The sequence below is a fragment of the Phocoena sinus genome, chromosome 4 (assembly GCF_008692025.1).
Source record: "Phocoena sinus isolate mPhoSin1 chromosome 4, mPhoSin1.pri, whole genome shotgun sequence".
In the NCBI taxonomy this organism is placed as follows: Eukaryota; Metazoa; Chordata; class Mammalia; order Artiodactyla; family Phocoenidae; genus Phocoena; species Phocoena sinus.
The window spans coordinates 63,022,938-63,044,673 of NC_045766.1; the positions used below are offsets into that span (position 1 = coordinate 63,022,938).

General features: G+C 38.9%; 1 protein-coding gene across 1 annotated transcript; it reads right to left on the bottom strand.

The window, feature by feature from the left end:
* Positions 1-190: 190 nt before the first annotated feature.
* Positions 191-21,112, bottom strand: TRA2B (transformer 2 beta homolog). Its single transcript, XM_032631562.1, is given in 13 exon segments — positions 191-601; positions 1,056-1,129; positions 1,823-1,882; positions 3,285-3,368; positions 3,706-3,821; positions 6,459-6,493; positions 6,496-6,534; positions 6,537-6,645; positions 8,226-8,256; positions 8,258-8,286; positions 8,288-8,387; positions 9,418-9,551; positions 20,914-21,112. Coding segments are annotated over 13 exon segments (858 nt in total). The 5' UTR covers positions 20,950-21,112; the 3' UTR covers positions 191-590.
* Between the last annotated feature and the right edge of the window lie 624 nt (positions 21,113-21,736).

Consider the following 21,736-nt stretch of genomic DNA (forward strand, 5'->3'; position numbering starts at 1 on the left):
AGCTGTATTGAAGATCTGTTAGGCCTAATACTAGCAGTATAGAGTTACAGAGCATAATTTTTAATCACTTAATTGCAGGTATATTAAGTATGGTATGTTTTATGGACTGGAGGAAAACGGGCATTTGTCTTGAATTTACTACTGACAGTCTATTCTGAACAGTTCTGCTAACCATTGATATGTTAGAAAGAAAAGTAAAAACCAAACTTTATTGTTGCTTTTTGCCATTTGGTAGCTCATTTTACACACAGGCTTCGATCTTCAGAATACCCTGGATTCAGTAGAAAACCCATTTAAATGAAGTTTTGTACAATAGAAACTTCTCAGCAGTCAAAATTTAGACTTGTAAAAAAATACATGGCAAAACATACTTTTCTGAAAACACTTAACTTGAACAAAGCACCGAACTACACAAATGCAGAATGAAACAGCATTTCAACTCCACCAAAAGTAGTCATCATAAAAGGTGTAAAAGTCACCTAACTTCACTAGGCACTGTTCACTTTTTAAACAGGAGACAATAAAAAATATTGTCCACAAACAATATCCCAACTCTAGGGTAGGTTTCAGAAAGTCTTCAACTTCATGCTTTAATAGCGACCTAGGAGAAAAGAAATAAATATTCTTCAATACTCAAGTGTGTACTTTTAATGTTGAGCATTTAACTACTTCTGCCATCAGGAATTCCTATGTACCACATTCTCTCCTGTGAAAATAGAGGAAAACCTTCACATAAGATTACACTAAGACGACCAATGTTAAACAGAAATAGCTGGGAGTATATAGCTGAAAGCTAAGGTTTTAAGTCACTCAAATGTTTCCAAGCTGTACAAACATTAACAAGGACTCCTAAAAGGAAAAGCTACAAATGGTGACAGAACATAAGCAACAAGAGTAAGATCCAAGGGTTGTTTTCCTATACTTCCTTAAACCAAAAGTTGGAGAGAAATATAGATAAAACTAATTGAATTAACCCATTATCTGCTGTTTGGTAAGTCACAGCAAGCCATGCTATTACAATATATAAACAATCATATAAATCAATAAAAACTTACGAGGTGAGTATGATCGAGATCTGGAACGTGATCTGTATCCTCCACGACTATAGTAGGGAGAAGGTGACCGTCTTCTGTAAACAAATGTCAACACCATCTAAGACTACCGAGATTATACATGATCCCTTTGTCACTTTCCAAAACTAAAAGATCCTCACTGACCTTGAAAAAATATTGCATTAGTCACAGGATTTCAAGGTCTGTTTTAGTCCTGAGAATGAAGCACACTATCAGGCCCAGTACCAAATAACCCCTCAAACTATCAGAGGTTGAATACTCCTTGCTATATTTGATCCACTGATCATCTGCTAATTAACATTATACTTAACAGAATTTAAAATGGCTTAGAGAAGGGAAAAAAATTATACCCTATGAGCACCCAAAACAAAATTTCATTCACAGTGCTTCAAAGTGATTTAGTTCTGTGTAAGAAAGATCAACTTGAATACTCACTTGCTATTCTGAAATACTTATAAAAAGCTAATAAAACTATCAGGAATAATACTTAGTTTCTGCCGTATCTCACGTTAAGGTACAAAATGGTACCACTGAGTAAATGACCTAGTGTAAGCACAATTAATTTCTGTGAACACACAAATTAAGCCATGTACACATTGTCATTTGGCTTCAGTTACAATATATTCATAAACTTCATGCAATCCAATTCTGTGTAATGCCAACTATAATTTACCAAATAATAATAATGAAGATGTCTTTATGTGAGCCATTCTAATATTGTACAGATTTTAAATCTTCTCCTGGCATACCTGTATATCTGATCCCTGTCTTGAGCAGCTCTCCATCCTCCTCCTCCTCCACCTCCTCCTCTGTGAAGGCAGAAAAGCAATATATATTCATTTAAAAAATTTTTGAAAGTACACACAATTCATGCAATAAAATTAAAACTCGCAAAAGTGAAAGCTAGCTGCTTTTGCCACCTCTTTACAAATTGGCATAGAGCTCTCCCTGTGGTTAAAATGAATATCATTAAAAGTAAATGCTCATGAATTAAATAAAATATAAGACCCTAATCTTTGCAGCCTCCATAAATCAATCCCTTAAGTGTCAGTACAGAATGCCACTTTTAAGAAAGTTTCTTTTTGTCAGTATTAAATGTCAGGACTGTCAACTTCTTAAAACATTACTGAATAGGGTGCAAAAGACGACATCCACACCTCAACACCACACTAAAATAAGGTGTCAAGGATTAACTGTTTGTGGTCAATACTTACTACACAATTTACATTTTGACAAGCAAGGAAGGGTCTGAATTACCTGCTGCTGCTAATAAAATAGAGAACTTTACTTCATTTTTGCCTTTCAAAGTATTCCCAGTGTCATGAACATTTCCTTGCTAAACCCCAAAATATATATCAATATTTTGGTAACTAAACTTACCATTGTTACACTAATTATTGTCCTTAAATAATTACTTCTTTGATTCTTTCAAGAATCAATTTCCCCTGCCCTTCAGTGCACGATTCCTTAGATACGAAAAATTGCTTTATAAAGCAATGACATTCAAAACACAGCTTATGAAACTCACTTTAAAAACAAAAAAGGGGGGGGCTTCCCTGGTGGCGCAGTGGTTGAGAGTCCGCCTGCCGATGCAGGGGACACGGGTTCGTGCCCCGGTCTGGGAGGATCCCACATGCCGCGGAGCGGCTGGGCCCGTGAGCCATGGCCGCTGAGCCTGCGCGTCCGGAGCCTGTCCTCCGCAACGGGAGAGGCCACAACAGTGAGAGGCCCGCGTAACGCATAAAAAAAAAAAAAAAAAAAAAAAAAAAAAAAAAAAAAAAAAAAAAAAAAAGGGGGAAAAAAATGAAGTATGGTCTATAATTGTTTTCACTGTCATGTTTTGAAACCAAGGATTTCAGTTGGTTTACAACTTGGTGTTTAAAAAATATACATACAAAGATAAATTAAAAAGACACATAATCATAAAATCTAGTTTAGGGGCTTCCCTGGTGGTTAAGACTCCATGCTGCCAATGCAAGGGACTCAGGTTCGATCCCTGGTGAGGGAACTAAGATGCCGCATGGTGTGGCCAAAACAACTAGTGTAAACTCGGGGCCTGGATCTTAGTATTAAAGGTAATGACTTGTATCAAAGACTAAAACTCAGGTATGTATAGTGCTGCCTTAAATTATGTTGCAACTGATTCAGGAGAAGACCTGGCTTGACCTTCAACTTTTTGGCAACTTAAACTTAGTATTATGCTTAACTTACCTGTATGACCTGCTGTAATAGTCCCGATCATCGTAGCCTCGATCATATCCCCTGTCGTAGTAATCTCGACGGCGTGAGCTGCCACTATGAACAACAGTAAGTAAGATTTGTACGAACTTAAAATCTTACCTATAATAACGGTTAAGTTTCCAACGTGGGAAAAATGGTCTGGTGAAAATCAATTACCCAGCAAAGCCAAATCTATGGCATTATTTATGATAAAGTGAGATGTGATCTATTAAATGATACCAATCAAATGTGTGGTACCAACAGAATGTTTCCACTGAATACACTGTATGACTTTGAGTTTTAGCCAGTTTGAAATGCCAGATCCCCCCCACCCCTCACTACGTGTAGTTCTTGGAGGAACTGAACAAACTGAAACTGTCAGTATTTTTAACAACCTTGAAAATAAACTTACTAGGTAGGTCTCCCCATGTAAATTCCTGGTGTTGGGGTATGTGGTCTCTTTGTTATAGAGAAATCAACTCTGATCCTACGTCCATCAAGCTCCATTCCATTGGCACGCTCTTTCGCCTTCAAAAGATATGTAAGTTGTTATATACACCCCGGACAAAGCCCCAAATTATCCAACAGCTATAAACAGGGTCCAACTGGATGTTTCAGCTAGGCCAGAACATTATGCCTGACAGCTTATTAATAGGCTTTTCCGCCTATAAATCTTTATTTATAAAAGCTAGCCCAGAAAAGCTACCCAAAAAAAACCACAAAAGCCAATTTAAACCCATGAAATATTTTATCTAACACAGTGCTTGTAGCTCTAAAGCAGTACATAGCTGGCAACTTATGACCCATGAGCTAAGAATTTAAATGGGTGAGGGGAAAGAAATCAATAGTATTTCATCATAAATGGAATTCAAAATCAGTGACCATAAACGGTTTACCGAAGATAGCCCACTCATTAATTTGCATATTATAGCGCTACTTTTCCATTACTTTGACAGGGTTGGAAAGGTGTCATTAAGATCTTATGGTGGGCTTCCCTGGTGGTGCAGTGGTTGAGAGTCTGCCTGCCGATACAGGGGACACAGGTTCGTGCCCTGGTCTGGGAAGATCCCACATGCCGCGGAGCGGCTGGACCTGTGAGCCACGGCCACTGAGCCTGCGCGTCCGGAGCCTGTACTCTGCAATGGGAGAGGCCACGACAGTGAGAGGCCCGCGTACCGCAAAAAAAAAAAAAAATCTTATGGTGCACAAAGCCCAAAATATTTACTGTCTAATCCTTTACACAAGTTTATGGCTCCCTGCTATGGAAGCAAAAGGTTGGGATGAAGAAAGCTTGAATTACATATAGTTCTTGTATCTAGAACACAGACTAAATAAAACAGTATGTACTTAAGGAAAAAATATCCCAAAGACATAGCAGTTTGTTCACAATTTAAAGAAACACCCCTCCACCTAAATAGAATTTAAACGTCTATTTCCAAGTATGCTATTTTCTAGTTTGATCGTTTCTGCCTCAAGACAGTTTCTGGCACTACTGATTCAAATACAGAATATGCTATCTTTCAGAAAGTGAACTCTGGTCCTGTAGCAAAAAAAGAAAAAAAAATTTAGGGAAACCAGGAAGCCTATACAGTTCAATTATTACCAAAATGAAGTGAAAGAGATCTTAAAGAATCCCTTAAATCTCTTAAATTATAATTACTTGCATTCAGCTTTCAATTCTTCCTTTAGTAGATCAGCTTTATTTTAAAATCTATGGTTTTTCAAAGTTAGTATAATCTTGACAAAGTTACATATACATATAAAAGAAAATGTATAACCATATAATCTCATTTAGAACTCAGTTACTCATCTCAACATTGGCCTCAGATGGCTTGTCATTTAAGTTTCTCAACTTTTCCTTATACTGTATGTATTCTAAAGTCCAGATTTCTTAAATGTGGCCTAGATTCTCACACTGAATTTTTACTTTAGTCTACATAATAAAAAAATTTAATTTGGCAGTCCAGTGGTTAGGACTCAGTGCTTTCACTGCCATGGCCTGGGTTCAATCCCTGGTCGGGGAACTAAGATCCCGTAAGCCATGCAGCACGGCCCCCCAAAAAATTACTTCCTATGTTTTGCCTCAAGTCAACTTAACTCTAAATATAAAATCACTTGCTAGTATACATTCAAAACCAGTTCCTTTCTCCTGAGTCATAGTCATAGCTTTATCACTTTTTAATGTTCTTCTCCATTTTAGAAAGTAATTTGGGGGGGACTTTGCTGGTGGCGCAGTGGTTTAGAATCCGCCTGCCAATGCAGGGGACACGGGTTTGATCCCTGGTCCAGGAAAATCTCACACTGCCACGGAGCAACTAGCCCATGCACCACAACTACTGAAGCCCGCGCACCTAGAGCCCGTGCTCTGCCAACAAGAGAAGCCACTGCGATGAGAAGCTGCACACCACAACAAAGAGTAGCCCCTGCTCGACGCAACTAGAGAAAGCCTGTGCCTAGCAACAAAGACCCAATGCAGCCAAAAATTTGTTTTAAAAAAGGAATTTGGGGGCTTCCCCTTGGTGGTGCAGTGGTTAATAATCTGCCTGCCTATACAGGGGACACAGGTTCAAGCCTGGTCCACAAAGATCCCACATGTTGCACAGTAACTAAGCCTGTGCGCCACAACTACTGAAGTCCACGTGCCTAGAGCCCATGTTCTGCAACAAGAGAAGCCACCGGGATGAGAAGCCTGCACACCACAACGAAGAGTAGCCCCCGCATGCCACAACTAGAGAAAGCCTGACACAGCAACGAAGACCCAACGCAGCCAAAATAAATAAATTTTAAAAGTAATTTGATATAAACAGTGATTAAATACTCCAATAGAGTATTAATATTCTTATACTTTAGAAATATCTCTATCTAGACACATACCACACCTGGAAACAGTTGACTATGTTGGGATTTACTTCAAATGTGGTGGAGAGGACTGAGATGGAATACAGAACCAAACTGTCATACTTTTCTGTTACTGTACAAATATTTGAAAATGTCCACGTTAGGTTTTTTAAAAAATTCAATATTGATCAGTGTATGTTCCCAGATGAATGCATTTCCTTTAGCTCAAGCTATATATAGTTACTAAAGCAAAAACTGTCCTTATCCCAGTAAAAATAGTTAAAAATAGGACTGGTATTTTTACAAAGATACAAGACTTTTACTTACTTCCTTGGCATCATCTACATTTTCAAAATATACAAGGCAAATCCTCTTGAACGTCTAGACTGCTGGTCATATACATAGACACATCAGCAATTGGGCCATATTTAGAGAACACTTCTCTTAGATCTCTTTCTGTAGTGTATAAGCTCAATCCAAATACTCCAAGACAACAGTTGGGATCAGGATTTGCCTAGAAATAGAAAAATGGATTTTCAACTTTAAAACGTGTCATCAATCAAAGTTAAAGAAAAAGAAACTATGCATAAATTAGCCAAAAATGTCACACTAACCCTAAAAGATAATGAACGAAATAAAATGCTATTCTAAAATTAATATTACAGCAACACCACAAGCATGTTTAAGAACATGTAGAAAAGACCACAAAAGGGGTAAGTTCAACTTAGTAAGTGGACGGGAAACAGCAGCTCATACTAGTGAAATGCACCTGACATTTTTTTGGGGGGGGAGATTGAAGGGCAATTTGCCCAAGGGATTCTTCACCTTCTAGGGCTTTATTCTAAGAAATGGCCACATACTCAACAATATGCACACATATTGATAATCAGAATAGCACTGTCTCTATAAGCCAGAGGGGGGAAAAACAGCATACTGTTAAAATGTTATGATATACCACTCACGCAATGGGAGGCTCTAAATTGCCAAAAAGATATAGAAGAGCATGTTCAGCCTGATTTTATTTCTATAGAAACATTGTATACATTAAGTGTTTATATATATACACATATACACACATAAATGTAACCAAAGATGAGTACCAAACTGTATTTAACAGGTATTAATAAGTAGTTTGCAATTATTACCGTAAGGAAAATAAAGAACCAAATGTTGCTGACACTCCAGTAGCCGTAATGAGTTTGCCTAAAGGTTTCATTTACATCATACATACATTTACTGCAGTCAAATTCCATGGCACTTTCAAAAACAAAAAACACTCCCTTTACGTCTACTTGCATTATATTATACAATGGAACCACAATATGAACACATTAAATGCCATCTCATTTGGAACTTCTTGTGGAAGATAAAAAAGCCTTAATACCTGAAAGAAACTTGCTTAAAAGTAAATGGGAGGGCTTCCCTGGTGGCGCAGTGGTTAAGAAGCCACCTGCCAATGCAGGGGACACGGGTTCGAGCCCTGGTCTGGGAAGATCCCACATGCCACGGAGCAACTAGGCCCCTGAGCCACAACTACTGAGCCTGCGCGTCTGGAGCCTGTGCCCCGTAATGAGAGGCTGCAACAGTGAAAGGCCCGCGCACCGCCATGAAGAGTGGCCCTCACTTGCCGCAACTAGAGAAAGCCCTCGCACAGAAACAAAACCCAACACAGCCAGAATTTAAAAAAAAGTAAATGGGAAAATCAGGACAGCATTCTGTAAAGTGTATTAAAACAAACCAGAAACGTAAATTAACATTAGTATGAAACATACAGACCTATGATCTAGTGTACTAATAATAATGTATAATGGAGATTTTTTAATCTGATGTGCTGTTAATATGACAATACCTTGTTAATGTGACAATATCTTAATGTGATCAACAGGCACAAATGTAGACAATTACATGGGTGGTATCTTTTAAAAGAGAATCTCAAAACACTAAAAAGGCACTACAGGTAACTCATGCTAAAGCGCCACTGTCAAATAATATCAGTTCTAACATCAAACAAAAGAAAAAAAGGGAACATATTATGTATTATTATAAAGCGGCTTTAAACAGTCCACTGCTTTAAAAACATTTTTTTCATCTTACCCGATTCCCAACATGACGCCTGCGAGTAGCATGGAGAATGACTGTGGCTATGCCGTCTTCGAATAATCTCTACTGTAAGATCTGCTACGGGATCTTCTATGGGAGCGGGACCGAGATCGTGACCTTGTATAATGCCTTCGCGAACTTCTTCTGGATCTAGACCTGAAAGACAAGGCTTCAAGTTATGACTAAATAGCTAACAGTAAGATATGGCTTTCAGTACTCTATTCTAGAGTTTAAACGACAAAGTGGGAACACACAATTCAGGCATATAGCAGGATCGATACTTTTCTTCTGTATATAGTCACTTCTACTCTGCCAGGAAGAGTTCCAAAAAACCACTACCAGCTAAAGTTCCCTTCCATCATATCTTAAAATAATTTAGAGATTAAACTTAACACAATTATCTTTCGAAAACCATAAAACATGCATTTCATACTAGCTTGATTTACACCACCTTTACCCTCAGAATACCTCCCTCTATTTTTCTGCTTCTTGCATTATGCCCACTATTCACTTAAGATAAAATCACCATCACAGGTTTCTCCAGCAGTGTTTTAAAACCAGTTGCTCTAACTACAGTGATCATATGAACTGTCATTTTAAACCAAGGAGGATACATTGTAAGAGAGAAAGGGGGCGCTGTTAATTATGCCTGACAATCGGCATAAACTGGGGCTGACCTGGCGCAAACCAAGATGTATAGCTTACTCTTGACGAACATTTAAAAAAAAAAAAAATAGCGCTGCATTAAGGTGTTTTTGTTTATACATACATTTGTCATACTAGACTATACCTATTTATCAGAATTGCAGTTACTGAAAGCCAATGTTCTGCAGTCTATTTGCCATACTAATAAGCAGTTCACTTAAAACTCATAGTGAATCCTCACAATTCTGAAGAACTGGTACTATTACTAATTCGCCCTTTTATAGATAAGGAAGCTAAGACTGAAAAAGGTTAAGTAATCTGCCCAAGCCAGAAAAAAATAGAGGTAAGATTTGAACCCTAACGCCAAAAACCCAGGCTCTTAACCACCTTAAGTCTTCTATCTCCCAGATCTTAACGACTAAGTTCATTTCTAGTACCAATATTAAATAAGCCAACAAATGAACTGACCCTCTCTATCTTCCTAGTTTACAAAAGCACACACCAATTGAAAGCTAAGAAAATCCAAGACAGTCTTTCTTACCTAGATTCAGATCTGGACCTGGACTTTGATCTGGAACGCCTGGAATCTTTCCTTGGAGCGAGACCTTGCAGGGGTATGCCTGCAGATTTCCCAGATCCATGAGCACTTCCACTTCTGGAAGCAGAACGGGATTCTACCGTAGATGTCAAAGTTTTAATTTGTATACTTTCTGGGCAACTTTAAAAACAAATAAGCTGTGTGAGATAAATGGCGAGGGAAAGCAATCCCCTTCCAAGATAAGAAAACATAGGTAAGGGCAGGAACTGAATATACCTGTGTAATAGTTACGTTGCTCCAATTGACATAAGCCAATTAACTTGAACTTCCACCTTTTTATAGGGAGCAGGGATAAGAGTTAACTGACCCCCACTCTTCAGAATGGGTGCCAAAGCCAAGCAGTTAAGGGAACTGCCCAAGGATTGTTTTGGGAATGTTACTCCATAAAGACTAGGCTGAGAAGAACCTTATTAAACTATGACACCTATACCTCACAACCTATTTCAACCAAGTTGCCATCAACAAAAAAAACCCTATAAAATTAATTAAAACTTACTGTATATTCAAGTTTTATTTACTGCTGAGTGGGAAAAAAGACAAGGACGGTAACTGTTTCAAGTCCCAGAGAAGGTAGAAACCTAGTGGAAAGCAAGGACCAGCTTGAAGGACACTAGATCTGCAGAGCCTGTCCACCTAACCATGGTAGGAAGCCCTTAAAATCTCAAAGCAACCAGATGGAGCTATAGTAGAGAGGCAGTGAATTAACTGCAGAGGTAAGAATTAAAGTAGGGTACAGAGATCTTACTCAGCTAAGTGTAGATGAGCCAGTGCCAACCGATGGGGAAACTGAGAATAAGCAGTTAGAAAGTTACATAAAGGACATATTTAAAACCAAAACAGTTTTACATCATGGGTTCCTAATCTAGGTTTAGGAAGGGAAGTTCAGGAAATTCTAGGTATCTACTGTATACCCAAGCTTTCCCCTATCATACTGGAACTAGCTGGTAGGTAGGTAATACAAAAAAGATTTCTAAAAGAAACTAGCAAAGAAATGGGTAACAGGATAACTAGTTCATCAGTGAACCAAAGGCATATATAATTAGTGGAAAATGCAAACATGTATAGAAAGAACTGGACCTAGGGAAAGGTTCTGCCAAGACACCAACCAGAAATAGTGGAATCGACAAGAGAATCCACTCAGTCTGATAGCTAACCAAGGTATCATCAAACCAAGACAACCTTTATTCCAGGTTATCCATCTTCAGCAAATTAAATGGCATTAGTCCTAATGAACTTCCTGCCCAACATAGGATAAACAGCCAGACTCAAAAGGAATCAACATTACAGGTAAGTCCACTGTAGGGGTAAGAATCAATGTTGAAGCTGCATAGAAGTATATCACAAGAGACCTCCCGTGTGGTAGACCCTCAGAATAAATACACTGGCCATTCTTCAAAGGACAGAAGATACGAATTCTTTTAAATTCACAGCCCAAAACATTTAGAATGTTCTGTGACTTAAGAACATAATGGAGAAAATTTGGAAGATCCTTCCTATGATGCAACACAGAAGAGACAAATTAAAGCTTAAGTTAGAACAGGGGAACATAAGAGTTAACTCAGTGGGCAAAAGGAGTTCTGGTCTCTACACCCAAAACAACTCTAGAAACTTTACAGTAAGATTTCAGTCATTATGAAAATGGTGTAAAGTGACATGAAACATGACAGCCCCCCTCTCCTTCCTGCCATGAGTTAGTAAAGAGATTCAAAGATGGTCCCTAATTATTAGTGAAAGCAGCTGCTTTTACCATCAAGGAGTGGTTAGAAGTGGTTTGGGGACCCCAACCAACAATCCCTTGGCTTTCTCTGGCAAATATTCTGAAGAGACATTTTTAAAGCACAATCCACCTCCTCCTCCTCGAACAAAGAAGTTCTCAAATTGGGGATTGCACTTTCTGCCATCATTTCAACAGGCAAAAGCTAATCTAGAAGAGAAGGAAGAAACAGGGACCCAAAAGCTATTAACTAAATACCTTTGTTTACTCCAATGCTAGAAAGATTACTTCATGGAACGATTATGACTTTTAATGGAAACCAACATAAACAATTTGCTCTGGCAGGAAGAGAATATGGGTTGCCTCACAGTAAGAGTTAAAAGATTACCAATAAAGTAACTGTAGTTAACAGAAATCAGTTCAGGGATCTGAAAAAGGAAGAGTAGAAAAAGTCAAGATCCTCTTTTAAGCCTCTTGCTTCAGTAAACAGAAAAGCCTTATTCCAAGCTGAGATGCTTTACCAGTCTGTCCACCAAGAGGGAAAAGTACGTACTTCTAGCCTCAGAATAAACCTTAATGAGGTTTTCCCATGAAATTCTAGCAGATCAAGGGTCAAAGATACAGTATTTGTGAAATTATCATAAGACTTTTCACTCAACCTCTACAACTAATTGGCTACATGCAGATGCATTTTGTGAGTAATCACTTCTCAGACCAGGAATAGGAGAAACCACCAGAATGCTAAGATTTTTTCCATTCTGTACTGACACTTGTTAGGCTAACACAGAAAACAATGCCTCTAACCCCCTACCATTCTTGTCAGGGGTAGTCTTAAAGTTAAACCTTTTTGCAGTTACGTTGGCCATTAGCTGGTTTGTAACTATGTGCAAGGATATTTAGCCTGTCTAGAAGAAATGACACCTAAATTAGCCAAATCTAAAAGCATAAAGTTAGCTTTAACCTTGGTCCATGGTCAAATCTGTAAAACCAGCTGGAAAGCCCCTACACGCAAGGAAATTCCAAGTCCACTTTCAGGGCTGTCAAGAACAATAAGTGTCAACACATTAAAATCCTACCAAAAGAAGCACTACTCTGAACGTCAATATCTCAAGGAAAGGGTCATATACTTAAAGTTAGCATGAATAACAAAGCCAAAATTCCCTGAAAACTGCTCAGGGCATCAAGTTCTTATAGACTGGATCTTAATCATATACTAATATACAATCTACACGGAATACATCAGAGAAAAACAAAACTCAGCCTTCCAACAAAATACCAAACCAGTATCTACCTATGCTGAGAATGGCAATATCTCAGAAAAACTTTCTGAAAGAAATGAAAGAAGTGGGAAAATCCATCCAATTCACTAGGTTTCTCATACATTTAAAAACTAGATGCACTAAATTACATTTTTGAACAGTGGCTCTTAGAGGTATGCAGTAAACGTACCTAGCACTTAAAAAACACACCCCTAACTAGCGCTTATTTTAGTAGGTCTGGAGTTGGGCGTCTGTATTTCTTAAAAACACCATAGGTGTTTATTGATCTTAGTTAAGTCTCACTAATTTAATCAATTTCAAGCTTTATACTTCTTACCTATCTGATTTTTTTTCCCCAACAAAGTCATTTTCCTGAAACCTTGTTTTTTTTGTCACCTTCTCTGCCCCCACCTGCCCCCTGGCATTAATCAGCCCTCCTGAGGACATGTACCTTACACCTACACCTGCCCCAGGCTAAGAGGCCTGTCTCCCCCATAGTCTCCAGACAAGGGGTAGAGGGGTGCACTCTCATACTCAAAGATGCTTTTGGCCAGGGCAGGAGAGGAACCTGAATGGATGAGATGCTCCACTAGCATCAATGTTTATTTTGCTTTACATCTTTCCAGCTTGTGCCATATGATCGAATTCCAAACTGCTTAGATGACTAACAGCTCTTTTCTCTTTTGGACCCCAAGGACCTTTCAGATCTCCTGATAAAAGAATCCATGAGCTTAAATAGAAATATAACATCCATTCACATCACTTGCCTCAGCTCTCTGCCTAAACTGTAATTCAGAATGCAAAATCAACATTACCAATTTAATGTAATTAGTTTACATGTGGCAAGTTTTACAAAGCAATAATCGGGACAAAGCAAATACTGGAAACTATTGCCTATAAATGGAAGTTAAGTTTCTTCTGCTTGCAAGATACAGAAATATTACAAAAAACCACAAATCTGACACTAACAGGCCCTAAAATCTCAGAAAATGGATTCCTCTAGAATGTCATTCAGACCACTTTTTCCAAAAGCTGTAATGTCTGACAACTCTCAAAGTTTTTTAGGCTATCTTCATTTCGAGGAGAAGTGATAGCCTTGGCTTTCCCAATAGGGTAGAAGCCATCTGTTTGGTTGGCTACTACTGGGCATTATTTTGACACATACATTTTGTCCCAGCCAACTGAAAGTAACAAGACTGCACCAATCATTTTTTTCTATTCAGCTAAAACACAACACACAGAAGGGAAAATGACAGAACTTTGGCGTCTATTTTCCCAGTAAGTGGAGGGAGTAGGGAACCAGAATAAAGCTACTTTATGATCTATATCTCTCACATTTTAACCGTTAAGTGTTAATAACAGAAAATGAGAAAAGGGAAAAAAGCACCTACTACTACTTTTGCCACTTTTCAGTTAGATATCCTGTTCACTTATGTGACCCACCTCATTCTAAGGGAAGGCCCTATAACTTTTTAGCAGTAACCCTAGCAGTAACCCCAGTCATTGAGCTGGAATAAGAATTAAACAGAAAAGAATTAAGAATCATCTTGTGAATTTAGCACACATGCATCTTAAAGTTAAGGCCTAAATGGTCATAGCTTTCCACTACTGCCATCTAGAAAGAAATTAATGTTTTCATAAACGCCAAAAGGAACTATCCTGTCCAATTCTTTGCTTGGATTTTCGGGGTTTGGTTCTATAACCAATCTGGTGACATTCTTTAGGAAAACTCTGACAAACTTAAGAAAACATTCTACTATATATTGCTCTGTACTGAATAGGGGTCTGTGCATTAAGAGTCCAGGGGGGTGGCAAAGACAGACCACCAACTCCAACTCTGGAGGTACTCACTCATGCCCCAGGACCAGCAAAGTTAGAGATGAAAAATCCAGGAGACAACATGAAGCTGGCTGTTACCCAAACTGAAGAGCTCATTCCTGCCTCCTATTTGACTACAAAGGGTTATTATTATTTTTTAAAGTTGCATTTCAATCATTTGACTAAGAAGTTAAAATTAGAATTACCTAATTTAAACGTTTCCCCTGGAAGGCACTTCTTTACCCTGTATATATTTCTTCTATTAAACAAATAATGCATGCATGTTTAGCAAAATATACAGGGACACATAAACAGACTAGTAATTACTTAGCGTAGTGCTTTCTGATTCCAGATTACTTCTTATCTTAACTTCATTTTTATTTCTTTTCTTCATTCTTCCGTTTCAAATTCTGACTTCTTTCATCTTCCCCACTTCACACAAATTGCTCAATATTCTACAAGTGGGACTTCTGGTCTGATAATTAGCATGCATTCTTTCTTTTATTTTTTCAAATTTCAGCTTCACTTATTCCTGAGCTTCAAATACTCATTTATAAAACTTGTCAAATGACGACTTCCGCATTTTCCTTCTTCAACATTAACCTTAATAGAAAAAGAACAGGATGAAGAATATTTTAAAACTCCAGGATAATAATCCAGTGCCAAAACTGAAACTAGAAAAAAAAAAAAAAATCCCTCGTTTTGGATTTTTAGAAAAGCTAGAATATGCAGCTCAAAAAACTGAAACTAGTTTCCTGTTGGCTCTAAAATATATAATCAATCTCTTTTGTCTACTCCAAATAGATTTATCATGCTTAAGCTGAATGTGAAGTGCACGACTGAACATTTACTGTTCAACTGACATTTTAAGAACTATAATTACATTTCACACTTCTTATCGTATTCATCAATAGAAAGTATGTTCAGTGTCAAAAGCACATCTCTAGTCAAAAAGTGACACGTAAATACAAAAGTGCAAGAAAGGAAAGCACGGACAATTCATTTGCACAATGATGACAAGGCTGAGGGTTGAAGAGGTTTACAAATTGTGACTAAGGGCAAGATATGTATTTAACGTCACACATTTTTTTAACTGCAAAAGTAGCTCTGTAAAAAAACAATTAGGGAATTTGAAAATTTGGACTATAGTGTTCAACCCACCACTAGAAAGCTGCTCTAGTGAGATTTTATAATATGAATGGCCCAACTTACTAAATTGAGAACTAAAATCATTAAAAAGATCAAATCAAGTCAACCAACTACTACATGCGAGTAGCTATGAAGAAAGCAGAACAAACTTGAATCCAACAGTGTTTTCAAAGAATTTTTGGTAAAATCTCCCCCCTCAATGAACAAAGTATTAAAATCTTCTGCAGTCCAAAGGAGCAATTCTACTTTGAAAGGTGGCAATATTGGGAGAAAATTACAGCTCACCTCCTGAAATTATTAAAAAGACTCGATATCACCTAACAGATCAATAAAGTATAATAGTGTCTACTGAACACCTTAATCAAAATAACTGCCCTCATAAAACATCCTAGTTTCCCTGAACTTCACCTTATGATCTTTCACTGTTAACAATTTCCTCTCCTAGTTTTTCTGAAAATAAAACTTTCTGGGGGGGCGGGGAACCAGAGAGAGAGTGAGAGATGAGTCTTTATACCTATCTGATCAAAAAGACAACCATAACCTTCAGTCTAGTTTTTCAATGTTAATTATTGCTTATTTAATCCAGGAAAAAATTTAAATAACTTTTATTTAAGGGAGTCACAGTAATTCGTTTTAATATCCATCACTAAAATGTAATGGGAAATGTTTACTGCCAGCACAAATGTAATCGTGGAATCAGAATGCCCAAGCAGGTTTCCTCTTAAGGCCTCCTAAAGTTTAAATACAGGGCTTAGGTGCAGAAGATGCTGGAAGAGGCCAAAGCTCTAGATACCACAAGTTTTCAATATGGACGCCTTCCTGCTATTTCATTACTCCTTCCCAACATTCTCCCTTCTTTCATATTTGAAGAACAAAGCACACTGCTAGATAATATAAATACTAGGTTCATTCAAACCTCAGCTAAGTTCAAGTGGCCACTTCATAAAACCAGAAGAACTACTGGGCTAATGTTATATACATATGGTTAAGAGATCCTACTTACAAATAAGCATAAATTTGTCCCATAACCAACACAATTTTTGTTAAAATAATTCTAGGGACTACAGCTGGAATTTATGTAACATTAAAAACGTGCGAACTCATTAGGTTGATCGACAAGGTAGTATTTTAAAAACTAGGAGGAGATAAAGAAAAACTCATTGAATCTGCTATAAAGATCAATGCTCATATCAACGTACGGACTATACTATTTCCTTCTGCAGCTAAACTCTACCGGAAGGTTGGTTGGATAGAAAAATCCTCAAAGACTGAAAATTTCTGAAAAAACTGTCATCTGACATGCCTAAATGAGCTCTAAGCCCAAGCTTTTAAAAGGATCTCTTGCAAATACATACAGACTCTGAATTTACATTCATAAAACATTCAAGCGCAAGTATGTTTTACTGTTTCAGAAGACTATTTTTTAATCTAATATCTAAGCAAAAAAAAACAAACAAAAAACAACCCCAAAAGGGTCCTCATCCATGCTGTCATATTCAGCAATCTTGTTGATAAAAATCAGAATGTAACCTCCAAAACCCAATTCAAAGCAAAGATTTTGGGGGAATTTGAAGACTAATTTGCTATAATGAAGAACTCCCCAACCCCAGCTTAAAAACAAGCCTGACCCCCCTCCCCCAAAAAACTAAATTGGGTGAACACTTAAAATTCCCAATCACATCACTGTAGGTCATAGGAAAATAATACAATTATGAGTAAAAACTGATCAACATAACACGCAATGCTAAGGCTCAAAAGATATACACACTGTAGCATTGTCCTCTTGGGCAAAATGTCAACAACTATGCAAGTATTAATATTTACCAGGCTTTGGATTTTATTGGAGATAAGGAATGGGAAAAAGCTGTACAAGGCAAATTCCATTTAACACACCTCTCATCTTCTGAATTCCTGTTCAATCTTTTCACAAAACCAGTAGTACTTACCTTATAAATACGTGTAATTTCAGTATGAACATGCCACCTTCTAGTTCCAGGCCATATCCGTAACATTAAATCATTCTTAGTTAAGACCAAGAAAAATATTCTTCAACCTGGTTTCAAGAGACTTGTGCCTAACCAGACTCACACTGAAACAAAACTATTTCCTCCCACCAACATTAATTTAATCCTCTAGGAAGAAACAGATTGATGTTTTAGTTTTGAAAATTTGGATTTAGAGTTAGAAGCTAGAAACAATTCAAAAAGACAACCCAAGATTAAGCAGAAGAGAAAATAAACTGCAGAATCTCAAAGGCAGTTTGATGGGATAGTATCCAGATGCTATTCATCTCTACAAAGAATAAGACTAAAGATAATATACCTATATTGTATACACATTACTTCTACAAAAATAGGCAACACTATCAAGAGTAGTTATTGCAATCTTTATAGCAGACAAATTAAAATGATTTGGTCCATACAAATAGCGTTTCCTTAGTTTCTGGTTTCTCTAGTTAAAGACCCATTTGTACAAGCTAAAGAAATTAGTTAGGAGGGTTGAACATTAAACCAGTGCCAAGAACAAACAAACGTCACCACACCCTAAAGAGTGTGACCATAATTGGGCCTTACAAGATTTATTTACCACCCCCCTCTCACCATTACCATGCACCTCTAAACTTGGCTTCATGACTCTATCATGTTCTTATTCTCCCAAATTGTGACATGACATATCTGCTAAAAGCACCTATCTTTTTTCCAAAGGTGCTTTGCAAAAAATGTGACCAATTTTGGGAAATGACTGGAAGAAACTAGAACTTTGAAATGAATAATATCTTACTTTAACATGGATTTGGCCAGATCAGGGAAGTCAGCTCTAATTAGAAACAGGTTTTAATTTAAATCTATCAACTCTGACATGAAAAATCCCAGATACAGGTAAAAGGTAGATTCTGCCATAACTGAAAGTGTGAAACGAACCACAAAAAATTCAGGAACGCACCCTAGCTGCACATTTAAAACAAGACAAAGGAACATAAGGAACCACAACTCTGTCAATATTCACGCAATAAAGTAAACACACTATCAACAAGCAAGTCGAGGATAATTTATTGCTCGCACCCCACCCCAGTCTGTATAGGAATCGATAGTTCAGAGCAGCGGGGCCGGAGGCTATGGTGGGGCTGGAAGTGGTTCCAGCTGTTAAGATTTTAGTGATTACATTAACATTAGCTGATTAGACCAGTATTAGTGATTTACATCTACAATTTGTAATGTTTGAAAACTCAGAGTGGAATGAAAGTTAATTTTTCAGGCTCCAGACAAGCTATTCATAGCAGGCCATGTCCAAGATTATTACCCCGAATGCAACGGTTTTCCCACTGTTTTCAGGCACTCCCAAAAGGAAGTTTCTAGCCAATCAGACCTGAGTGCTCTACCTAGTGTTTTTAATGGCATTATATTTAAATCATCCCACTGAGCTTTATGGTTTTGCCACGCATTCTTTGGGAGTTCCAAACGTATTTGTTTTAGGTATAGTCTAACCACTTCAGGTTCCAATAAACCGACTGGAAAGCAATCTACATACAAAACAAACGCCAAAGAAAACAATGTGGAAGTACTCCACATCCACAACGTCAGAGTTCAGAAAAACTCTTCCAAGAAGTCAAGACTCTATGTAAGACAAAATATCAATTTTTAACATGTACCTTTAAATTTTTTTATTACTTTGTCTCCTTCCATAAGAATTTATTGAATCTCCATTCTATGTAACGGGATTGTGATATAACTAGGATGTATATTCTACTAACAGAAAGTACCAATTCAAAAACTTGATTAATGGGATGACAATGTCTCTTGAGATGTCTCAAACCAGGACCTAATTCTTGAAATTGTTTCCTCCCTTACGTAAAAAATACCCTAACTTTCCTTTGGGGAATTTTTCTCAAGCACACCATCACAAGTAACTTAGGTTTATTCAACTGAGAGCTCTAGTCAGAGACCAGTCATTTTGTAGTCTCAAAAAAATGCACAAGTATCCTATAATTGTTTTGTTTAATAGCTGAAGACTAAAATTATCATTTGCTTTCCAGTCCGAACACTGACGCCTAGTTTCGACAGTATATTCAACCGGCAGAAACCATAACCCACAGCTTTAACAACTTGTGAACTTGATCCAAGCTTTCTCACCCTAAGAGCGAGCTTAAAAAATAATCACACACACACTGGTGACAGTGGCAATCAATCGTCTTACGGAAAAACATATAAAGCCAATACTCATCTGCATAGGTAAAGGCGGGGCCTGATTAGTTCAAACCAAATTAATCAGACTTGGCTCCAAAGTTACACAGTAAATTCACTAAGACTCCAAGAGCTAAGGAGTTTCTCTATAAAAACGCCCTTCTAATGAACCAACTAAAATTTGTTTCATGAGTTTGAGAAGACATTTAAGTAGATTTACCTGACAATTACAGATAAACTGTAAAAACACCCAACTTAATCCCATCAAGTAAAAAAAAGTCAAGTTCCATGGTGCTTTTTATTACTCTTCTAACAAACCTCCAAACATGCAAGATTCTGGCAAGACTGACATTTCTGCATCTTAGTACTCACGAACCCGCAACCAACCTTTATATCATGCTTTCTTAGCCCGGGAACTTTATTTCTGCAGTTTTTCCAACCCTCACCAAACTCCACATTTTGGAGTGGAAATTTTAAAAAGTGCAACAACTTGTGCTTCACAGAGTAGGAATGCCTCAAAACAAAGAAAACAACGGCGCCGTAAATTGCTGCCCGCCAATCTCTCCTCCACCATCTCGCAGAAAAAAATCTACTCCCTCAAACAAGAAAATCTCAGCGACCCCGTGGTCTACTCTGGATACCGAAAAAGATTTTGGGTTTGAAAGCCCTTTCGGTATCAAAGAAAAGCACTCCATTTAGGCCGAACACAAAGCTGGCGCGCAACCCCCTCAAACTAACGGGTCCAGAACTTAGTCTACCTCAGACTAGTTTCCCCATTTTAAAAGAGGCCCCAAGAACACCCCAGATTCCCATTCTTTCGGGGCCCAGAATATGATCCTGTCTTAACCTAAATTCTGAGAAAAAAAATCCCAAAGAACGCTGCCTTTCTGCCCGCCCCGTCCCCCGCGGCCTGGAGGTTGTCGCGCGGCTCCTCCGCCATTTTGTGCCTCTGGCAGCGCGCCCAGCCCGCCAGCCCAAGATGGCTGCGGCGAGGCTTCACAGGAGAGCAACGGCGAAACGAGATACCGCTCCCCTCCCCCACCACGGAGGGGACGCAGCGGCCATTTTTAATTCCCCCCCACCCCCATAACGGAAAAAACCGCCGTTTCGAGTAAAGGGCCACCTAAACCCGCCGGCGACCTCCTTCACGGATAAAGACACTATCCACTAGGGCTTTTAAACCTCTGACTCCCATCCCTCCCGGTCTCAGACTTCGGAGTCGAAATCGCCCCAGTCTCCCGGTCCGAGGCCGACGGGCCTGGAAAGAGATGCAAGAAGCTGGGACCACACAGCCGCCCCCTGCACCACCACTACGTACCCGCTCGCCGTAGTTCTGCTCGCCGCTGTCGCTCATGACTTCTAGCTGCTCTCGCCGCCCGACGTGCTTCAATCGAAGCTGCCAACCTCTTGCGCCTTCTACCTAGAGGCTCAGCCGCAGCCCCGCAGCACGCACTGGTTCCCGAGCCGGTGAGACGAGAAACGCTCCACGCCGCCTCCGCTCGGGCTCTAAGTCTCCCGGATGTGACGCGGCGCTCTTTAACCAGGCCCCACCCCCTCCCAGAAGGCGCGCTTTCTTGGCTCCGCCCCTCCGCGCTCGGCTTTCCCTTTACAGCAGTGGCGCGCCCCGAGCTGTACGTGTCGTAAACCCCGCCCCTCGCGCCGCGCTAACCCCATCTCCGGGTCTTTTTGAGGCGGGAAAGAAAGCGCGCTAGTGGCCTCAGTGGTGGTCGCCACGGGGCGTCGTGATGTCACCGGCCACGCCTGACTCTCTTCTGGAACTTTCTGGGAAGCTGTCGTGGAGCGTGGGGGAAGGGAGGGAGGAGAGGCCCGCCGTTTCTCCCATCCTTCTCTCCGTTCTTCCGCTTTATTCGTTTCTCTTTTTTTGTGTCTTGATTTGGTTGGAGAGGGAGGATGTCCGTATACTGGGTTCCGTGCTTTCCTTTGGTTTTCTGTAGTTTCAGTTGTGGATCTTTCCTACCTGAAAACCCTTCATTTGAGCGTCTGTTAAATACCAAAGCACTTTACCAGATCTTGATGTACTGAAATCAGCCACAATCTCTCATCTGAAGTTAGTGGTCTAATAAGGGAGAACTGTTAAACATACACTTGCAAACTAAGATTTTGCGTTAGAGAGATGTACA